Source organism: Manacus vitellinus, unplaced genomic scaffold (assembly GCF_001715985.3).
Source record: "Manacus vitellinus isolate BGI_N305 unplaced genomic scaffold, ASM171598v3 scaffold_26_pilon, whole genome shotgun sequence".
Lineage (NCBI taxonomy): Eukaryota > Metazoa > Chordata > Aves > Passeriformes > Pipridae > Manacus > Manacus vitellinus.
In genome coordinates this window covers 9,110,797-9,119,954 of record NW_021939960.1, presented here as the reverse complement: position 1 = coordinate 9,119,954, position 9,158 = coordinate 9,110,797, and the positions used below count along the sequence as shown (strand labels likewise).

The following is a 9,158-nucleotide window of genomic DNA, read 5'->3' as shown; positions in this document are numbered from 1 at the left end:
ATGCTGAGCAGGATTTTGTACACCAAGCAGCAAAATACGTCTGTCAACACTTTATAGAGCTGGTGTGTGTTCACCTAAACTGTTTGTGCTCTTTCAGACTCTCCCGGCCTTCTCAGAGCAACAGTGGTGCCAAGACTGACAGCTTCCCAAACAAACTCTGGTTTACCTGGCAGAGCCTGGGTTGGTGTGATGACAGGAGCCAAGGGAAAATGGAAGGATAACAGAAGTAAATCCCCCAGCCTGCAGAAGGTATTAAGTGATAAAATACAAGGGAATGCCTGGCACATCCCCTTTCAGAGCTGTCTTTCCTCTGCAGTTTGATGCCACCAGTGGGCCAAGAGCCTCAAATATTCGGGCATAGGAGTGGGTTAGGAAGAAAGCAAGTAGCAAATCTTCCCCTCTGTACCCAAATGCACTGCAAGGTCACCTGAAAGTCAACTGTAACTTCTGAGCAAACTGACAGCTGACCTCTAGCTCATTCTGGAGAGTAAATGATACTTCACCACTGAAAACTTCCACAAGAGACCCCGTTGTACAGGACTCAAGCATGCCAGAGGGAGGAACAAGAAAGGTGCAAAAGGAATGGGATCACCATGCTCCCTCTGTTCCCCATTATCTGTACACCCAACACACCTGTATTTGAGAGACATTACCTCTGGGCAGCTTCCTGCAGTTTCATGGGTTGCTTGGCGCTGAGGTAAATCAGGCAGGCATCTGCCACTTTATTCAGGTCACTCTCGCCTGCAGAAATGGAACAGGAAAGAAGGGTAGGAGGTGACCTCCTCAGCGGCTGCTGCCTAATGGAATCAGCTCCAAATTGGCAGCAAGAGGCTTCTGAGCCTTTGAGCTGTCTGACCTGGAACTCTTCTGACCTTGCCTCTTAAGCATCTTGCTGCAAAGCCAGGAAAGCAATCAAGGGCAGGGAGAGGAAAAGAGCAACTCGCCAGCAAACCTTCTCCCTCATCAAAGTCAGCTCCAGAAATTTAACTCTGATGAATTTCTGAGAGTTTCATTCAGTAGAAGAGTGTGATGTGCTGGATTTAAAGGGTCACCCAGAGAGATGCCCCAAAATGGAACCAGCTGAGCTAGTCAGAACTCTTATCTGGGCTCCAGTTTGTCAGGTAAGAACAAAGCATGGCCCAACAGCAACCCAGACACTCCACTGCATACCCACTTTCCATGCACAGGTGGGATGAGCAGTCAGATTTTCCATGTGCTGGGAACCTTCTCTCCCATTTGTCTCCTGGGGAGTGAAGTGCACCCAGCACCTCTTTACAGAGCTCCCAAGAGGACAGATCCAGGCTGGAGAAGATCAGGAAATCAATCCCACGGGGCAGCAGGAGGAGAATGCAGCAAGCTGAGATGAAAGAAGAGGCAAGGCTGGCAGAGATCCATACAACCTGTGCTTGCCCTGGTACTCACCCATGTCCAGCCTCTCGCAGAGAGAGCCCAGACCCTGCAGCACAGCCAGCTGCAGCTTGAAGGCGAGCGTGTGGCTGTACACGGGCCCGGCTCTGGCACTTGCTGGGGCCTGGCTGAGGAGGGAACTGGTCAGCTTGGGCAGGATGTCTTTGGAGAACCTCTGCCTCAGGAAGTCCCCACATGTTTGAGCCAAGGTACACAGCACCTAAGGGAGACATCAGTTACAGGGGTGCAGTGCACACATGGGCCTGGGAGGAGCTCAGTGATCCACGCCAGCTCAGGGGGTTCAGGCATTCGTTCCCCCTGGAGAACTTTTTTTGCAGGTGAGAGCAACGTGACCACATCTGCTCCAGTTTCCCCATAATGAGCAAAAGGTGAATGTTTGAGAGGCTGAGTGAGCTGCACCCTGCTCTGCAGTGTTCACCTGTCTGACCTCCTGGGCTGCCCTTCTCTCATTAGCACAGTAAAGGTAAGAGCAGCTGTGCAGTCTTACTCAAAATTACTGGAGGAGCCTCTGATGGAAAATGCCATTAAATATCATCATATCATTAAAATCCCCTTCGTGGTGCAGACAGCCCATCTTTCGAAGCACCCAAGGGAGCAGAAAGGCCAATTGGCCACAGCACAGGGCACTCAGCACTACTGGTGTGTGCCCAGGATCAAACCCAAACTGGGCAGAGAATGGCCCTAAATGCATGTAAAAACAAAAGGGGATCCATGGGGCCAGAATGCTGATTTCTCTTGAAACTCTACTGAGATCATGGTCTCAGTGTGCAGGATGGAGATGCTGGTTATGTTGTGTTTGCCTTACACTGATAAGACACTTGTCTTGGAATTTAGGCAGAAAGACACTCCAAGGGGAATTCATAACACAAAACCCAAGCTGGGTGGCTAATTGTAATGATCACTTGAACTTTTCAAGAGTTAATTAGTTTCTGTATAGCAAATCTCTCCCTTCTTTGAGGGCAGGCACATGACAGATATGGCCACTCTGAAATTCTAGTGCGTGGCTTCTTGAATCTGGGCAATCAAAACTCTCTTTATTCACACTGAAGGATTCTAAAATGAATCTCATTCTGCCCAGCAGATGAATCCCTGTGAAACCCTGGGGCTCACAACCTCTGGAAACGTGCTTTACTGGCCATCCTGTGACTCAGGAGGAGACTGTAGCCAGCTGACAAGGTCAGGAGCTCTTTAATAATGTCAAGTCTTTGTTTAACCTCTCCCCTGCCCTGCCAATTCCTCAATCGTGAAATATTCCCTTATCTTCAGCCTGAGACCTCCAAAGAGGGTGCTGGGACTGTGGCTCCAGCAAGGCACTGTACAGTGCCTCTGACAGCTGCTCAGGCTGTAGAACGGTTCTGTTTGTCCCTGCAACAACCACCAGCATTGCTGCTTCCCCCAGGAACAGTGCCAAGGGTTCACCCGTGGACCAGCTGCAGTGGGAGTGGTACAAGCCCCACCCACCGCAGGGTGGTGATCCCATGCTCCAAACCCCATTTAAACATCGCTGCACAAGCTTGGGGCTCCTCTCCAGAGCTGCAGCACTGCTCAAGCCACTTCCCTTCCAAGCCCCAGCCTGAAGGCTGCTGGCAGTCGCTGCCGTACCTTGAAGGCTCTGAGCACTGCCAGAGGGTCGTCACTAATCAGCCGGGTGACGAGAGCTGGCCAGACACGGTGAGCCATGGGAAGCAGATGGTTTCCATGAGGATGCAGCACAGTTACACAGAGCTCCAGCACGTCCAGGACCTGGGCAGGAGGGGAGGGAACAGACTCTGAGTGCTGCAGTGCCAGGCATTCAGGTGGATCCCAGCATCCCACTGGGAAGCCAGCAGGGTTTGAATAGCAAAGGGTGTGGTTTTACTGCAGCAGGAACTGGGACAAGTGAACAGTGCTCAGAGCACAGGCCTGTTTGGAAGGGACAAGTACTGCAGTGATATAACTTGTGCTGAGTACAGAGTTGGGCTGGGAGCAGGGCAGGATTCCGGGCCTGATCCCACAGGCTGAACTGCACATTCAGATCCCACGGGGGCAGCAGGATCACCTGGCAGAGCTGGGGCTGCTGGGCTGAGAATCTGGGTTATGCCTCACTGCTGCATTTTCTGTCTCGCTTTGCACTTTAAAAGGAGGCCACCTTCAAAGGATTTTCATAATTACAAAAAAGCCAGGCTTTTAGCCCTGCTTATCATCACCCCAGCAACTTCAAAAACATTCATCAGCCTGTGCACTGCAGCCTGAGGAAGGGGGATGGGAGGCCCAGATGGAAGAAAGATGCTTCTGCTTCTTCCACCAAAGGCTGAAGCACAAGACTTTAACTGTCACGAGCATCAAGGGAAGGCGCCCAACACAAAGCCCCCCTCAAGATTCTGTTCAGCTTGGCTGCCATTCCTAACCCAAACCGCTCCCAGAAAACTGTCTCCCTTTCTCTTGCCGGGCTTGGAGGACCTGTCCTGCTTGAGCATATGGCAGCACGAACCTGGGGATGGCAGGGAGCCCAACGTGCACGGTGCACACGCTGACGAGCTACCAGCCCCTTCGTGGGCACCATCTGTCCCCTCAGAGCCAGCGAGTACCGACCTTCAGCCGCACTCGGAGGCTCCCGTCAGACAGCAGGTGGATGCACCTCTCCATCACATCCCTGGCCAGCTGAGCGTGGATCGGCAGTGGAGCTTCTCCGTCAGTGTCACAGTTGTTGGGCTCTGCCTTAGCAAGGGGGGGAACCTCATCTGGAAGACAAAACCATTCCTGAAGCTACAAAAATGACTTGGGAGCTCTGGGAGATTGCAGTACCTGCTTATAACTACTCTGAAAACTCCTGAGTGAGGCCTTTGGCATTTTTTAGTGTAATTAGACACAGTCAAGCCTATGCTTGAGTTCTGTGAGGTAGTGTCAGGTTCAGATAAGAGGGCTGGGGCTAGGGAAGGTTCGCTTGCTTTACGGGACAATGCAGTTGGTCTGACATTTGCAGTTTCTTCTCACCATGGACTTATTTCCCATTGATTTTTATTAAAAATGAAAAGCCTGGGTATTTAAAGATGAAGTATTTAAAGGTCAGGATTGCAGCACAGCCAAGCAAAGACAAAAAAGTTCCCCATATGAATGTCTGCAGTGCCTGCCCAGACCAAGTGAGAAGGGAGCGGTGGCATCATTAGCCAGGAGAAAATGGCACAGGGGTTCCCAAAGGAACGTGAGGAGGAAAATGCAGTAGGATCCTGGAAAGAGGAAACTTCTGGCACTGAACCCAAATGACCTGTTACGAGGTAAGGAAAAACAGTGTGCTCGTGTCTTAGAGCTAGAGAAGCCTTGATCTGCAAATGTTTTGTTCCCGCCCTCATAAAGAACAAAGCAAGAACACGCAGCAGCACCTTACATGAACCAAGATCATCTCAAAGTAGACCTGAGACTGTCAGCTGGGTCCCAGGTCCTGGATGTGACAAAGGAACACCTCGGAGGTCATGGTCTCTCTGCAAGCTGAACATGCTCCTCTCCAGCCATGCACAGTACTGACCTGCCTCCTCCTCCCCCGTGTCAGGAACATCACCCTCTGCGATCTGCTTCTGGCTCACGTAGTCAAGGAAGAATCGTTCCACTTCTTGCCTTGTCATTGTCACCTCTTGCTGCCCCTGGGACTGAGTCCTGCTCTGCCCCTTGTCAGTCTGCCTTTGCTGGTGTTCCTCAGCGCTGCACGCTCCAAACCACTGGACTGCAAAAGAGGAACCAACACGTCACTGAACAGCCACGATCCCCTCCTGCAAGCCAGCAAGGTGCCATGATTCCTTGAGAGAAGAGCTTGGCTCTCGTGTCTCATGGGACAGCACTACAGACTCAGGCACCTGCTGTCACATCCCTGTCACCTCCCTGATGGTATGGGAACGTTAAAACCAAAAAGCAATAAACTCCAGGTACTCCTACAAGACACTTATGGGAGCAGTGAATCCTTCCTTTCTCAGCCACAAAAGGCCACGTTCCTGCAAGGCTGCAGGCCAGACAGAAACTGGAGAGAGAAAGCTACTGGTGATCTTTGCTTGAGCACTGGCCACCAAGCAAAGCACAGTTGCCATCATGCTACAGCACCTCGGCTTCCTGAAACCTCCCACAGCAAATGGAAAGGTCCAAGACAAGCACCCTCAGTGACAGCAAGGCTGAGTTACACAAAGTAAACATCATTTTGGTACCTAGAGCTGTCATGACTGAGTGGAGGACCCTGAGGAAGGTGGAAGCCTGGTTGTTGTAAGACTGATCTAGTGCAGACAGGACATCTTGGATAATGTCTTCTACCAGTGGCAGCAGGCTGGCATCCGAATGTCTCAGCATTGTGTCCAGGACCTGGGAAGCATGAGACTGATGTGCCAGCTGGCGCAAATTCAGGGAAATCCCGTTCACCAGATAGTCAGAATTCTCATTAATCAAACACTGCACCGAGTCATAACTGCAGGCCTCGCATATGTCTGCCAGTGTCCCCAGTGCCGTCTCACTGATGAGCAGAGTCCTGTCTCCAGCCTTTTCCAGCACAGGGTACAGAGCTGACAGCAGCAGCAGCCGGAATTCCTTCCCAAGGACGGCAGCAAAGCAGCCAACGCCCTCCAACTGGATGCAGATCTGCCAGATGTTGCTGTTCATGGAGCGGGTCGTGACCTGGGGCTCCGGGGATGGAAGGAGGACGGTGCTGCACGGACCTCCCGGACGGGCAGTGAGTCCTGAGCGCTGCACAGAGTGCTCAGGGCTGGCTTCTTCTGTGTCAATGCTGGTGATCAAATACCAGTTCGCCTGGTCAGTGTACTCATCCAGAATGGATGTTACAGACCCTTTGAGATCATCCACGCTCGGCGGGACTTCCCTCCCCTGCAGGACATCCACTCCCAGCCCAGCAGCTCCCATGACCAGCTCGTTGAGGACCATGGCTGCCTGCTTTCGGTACAGGCCAGACTCGCTGTACAGCCCCATGAAGTGATCCACCAGCAAGTAGAGGTTCCCGTAGTAGCCAAGAACACGGCACACTTGCTGAAGGAGCTGGAAAACCTTCTCCTCCGTGAAGAAGCGGAAGTATTTCTTCTGGTGCCTGCCCCTCTGCACACCCTGCTGCCAGGAGCCCGGCGGCCCCCAGCGCCGCTCCTCTACGATCTTCACATCAGTCACGTCCAGCTCCAGGACCTGCACCAGCGCCTTGGACAGGCGCTGCAGGTGGGACACGGAGTTGAGGACAATGTTGATCTTAGGGCCCAGCAGCTTCAGGTAGCCCAGCAACAAGCTCAGCGTGGAGACCTTGCCCGTGTCGTCCTGGGAGTTCATCAGGCGAGGAAGGGCTGTGGCCAGGGAATGGAGGTTCTCGGAGAGGACGTCAGCAAGAGCCCTGTTCTGCACCACGATCCTCTGCTCTGCGATGCCTCGCAGAACCTCGTTACACCTGCTCTGGACTTCGCTGTTTTCATCGTTAACCAGCCCAACCAAGGCCTTTAAGAGGTGACTGAATGAGTCCACCAGTGACTGACTGCAGTTACTCAGTAAGTGGTGGACCAGTTCTACCAGCTCCAGTCTCACCTTCCAGTGAGGGTGAACTGAAGAAGATTCAACCACTTTATGCAGGAGGAGAGAGAGTTTTTGAGCAGTACTTTTACTCCAGTCAGGTCCTCTGTGGACCATTAGCTCTGATACTCTGCTTTGTTCCACTGGCGGCTTTTCCTTACTCTTTGGGATTCTGGCTAGCTGTGCATCAGACATTACCCAGCCAACAATCAGATAGAAGAGTCTGATGGCAGAAACGGTGGTTTTGTGACCTTGTTTGATGTCTCCAGTAATAACCCGAGACAGCGTAATGGAAATCCCAGGCAGAAAAGAAGCAAACAAATCCCCACATTGCTGTGCCTCCTCTTCATCCAGGTGTCGGTGCTCCTGGCAGTCACACTGCAGAACCAGGACCTGTAAGCACTCCAAAGCAGAGATCTTGATTTGCTTTGCTTTTTCTTTTTCTGCAAGGCCCAGAAGCAAAGACACTGCAAATCCCAAGAGCGGGAGGGTGGAGGGTTGGTACAGGGACAAGACAACATCCCCATAAGCCGAATGCATCAGGGTGTGGAGCGCCTGGATCACGGCCAGCTTCAGCTCCTCGGACAGCGGAGCGGGCTTGCCCGAGCTGGGCGGGGGAGCCAGGCAGGTGCAGAGCTCGGAGAAGAGCTCCTGCAGCAGCTCCCGCTTCCTCACGCACGTCGCCGCGAGCACGGAGGAGATGCACTGCACCAGGCTCTGCACCAGCCGCCTCCTGCTTGGGGCCCGGCCACCCGCCAGGGCGAAGCGCAGGCGGAACAGCACGTACTCCTGCAGCTCCTGCAGGGCCGCGCCGCTCACCGCGGCCAGGTGCGCCTGCAGCTGCCGCACGTTCTCCACCGTCTGCGCCCGCGTCAGCTGCACGCAGGCGGGGCGCAGCGCCCCGAAGGCGGCCTGCGGGGTGTCGAACACGCGCCATGCCGGGGGGCCCTGCCGGGGCCGGGATCCGCGCTGGCGCCGCGCCAGGGCGGCCCTGAGGGTGCCGAAGTGACGAGGCAGGCACCGGCGCTGTCGGCGCCACAAAAGCTCCGCCGGGCGGGGGCGGCCGGCGTTGAGAGAAAGTCGCCTTTGCGCAGTGCGCAGGCGCAGGCGAATGCCCGGCTCCCTCCGGCGCTCCGTAGGCGGCACGCCCCGCGGCCCGCGGCGGGCAGGGGCGCGGGCGGCCATCTTGTGGCGGCGGCCCCGGCGGGCTTGTTGTCGCGTTGAGGCGGCGCCGCGCCCCCCCCCGCGGCGGGCGGAGCGGCCCCGGGCCCCATGTCCTCCTTCTCGGAGTCGGCGCTGGAGAAGAAGCTGTCGGAGCTGAGCAACTCGCAGCAGAGCGTGCAGACGCTCTCGCTGTGGCTCATCCACCACCGCAAGCACGCGGGGCCCATCGTCGCCGTGTGGCACCGGGAGCTCCGCAAAGGTGCGCGGGGGAAGGGGGGGTTGGTTTGTTCGTCGGGGGCCGCTCCGGGAGCCCCGGGGCCGGTTCCTCCTTATGGCGGTGTCGGAGCTCCGCGGGGAGAACTTGGTGACCCGGGAGGCGGGAGTTTAACGGAGCCTGGGCGCTGTTTCCCTGCTGTTGTGGTTGTTTAATAAACTTTGCGGGGAAATGCCTGTGTGAGGGGTGTTTCCCAGTGCATGCTGATAAAGGCGGCTTTTGGGAAGGCAGGGGATGGAGACGCAGCGAAGTGTGGTTGGGAGGATGCTCAACCTCGCTGCTCTCTGCGTGTAAAACAGAGACGTACGGATTGTGTTCCCCTGGGTGTGCTCAGGGCAACTGTGTCGTGCTCTGGCTGTTTACCTTTTAGATTTTGGTTTTAAATTCTTGGGTTTGGATTCATACGATTCGCCCATTATAGAATTGCATTAAGGGGAGAAGAGATAAGCAAAGAAAAAGTGGCTGTAGCGATCTACGTGTATATCTCCATCTGTATCTCTTTGGTGCTGTCATCCAGAAATACTTTGAGCTTTTTTTTTTCCTTGCAGATTAACTTGACTGAAGTTAAATTAAGGTAGTTTTCCGGATGGTTTCATCATGAAGTCAGGGAGGTTGGCAGTGTCGGTGTCTGGTGGAAGGGGGTTGGAATTAAGTGTTCTTTGAGGCCCCTTCCTACCCAAACCATTCTGGGATTCTGTGTGAATGCCCTTTCCCCAAGTTCAGCTCTGAAACCAGCCAATATCACCATTCCCACCCCTGGCACCAGCAGTGTGAG

The 9,158-nt window shown here is 54.3% G+C and overlaps 2 protein-coding genes across 3 annotated transcripts in view; one reads left to right on the top strand and one right to left on the bottom strand.

Annotated features, from left to right (window-relative positions):
* Positions 1–649: 649 nt before the first annotated feature.
* On the bottom strand, positions 650–8,130 carry TTI1 (TELO2 interacting protein 1). Its single transcript, XM_029960414.1, has 6 exons — positions 5,598–8,130; positions 4,931–5,125; positions 4,000–4,148; positions 3,031–3,171; positions 1,423–1,627; positions 650–741 (listed from the first exon to the last, which is right to left on the bottom strand). The coding sequence occupies exons 1-6, from the start codon at positions 8,128–8,130 to the stop codon at positions 650–652; spliced, it is 3,315 nt and encodes a 1,104-aa protein (XP_029816274.1).
* Positions 8,105–9,158, top strand: part of RPRD1B (regulation of nuclear pre-mRNA domain containing 1B) — a 24,633-nt gene continuing 23,579 nt past the window's right edge. For both annotated transcript variants that reach the window (XM_018073912.2, XM_018073913.2), the window contains exon 1: positions 8,105–8,368. In XM_018073912.2, the coding sequence (XP_017929401.1) occupies positions 8,218–8,368 (151 nt within the window). In that variant the 5' untranslated portion in view covers positions 8,105–8,217. The remainder of the gene's footprint in view (positions 8,369–9,158) is intronic.

Excerpts from the sequence above, each read along its gene's own strand:
- TTI1 (XM_029960414.1), bottom strand. The coding sequence starts at position 8,130 with ATGGCCGCCCGCGCCCCTGCCCGCCGCGGGCCGCGGGGCGTGCCGCCT. Across the intron at positions 4,149-4,930 it reads CACGGGGGAGGAGGAGGCAG|ATGAGGTTCCCCCCCTTGCT; the intron begins GTCAGTACTGTG and ends TTTGTCTTCCAG. Across the intron at positions 3,172-3,999 it reads GCCTCCGAGTGCGGCTGAAG|GTCCTGGACGTGCTGGAGCT; the intron begins GTCGGTACTCGC and ends CCTCCTGCCCAG.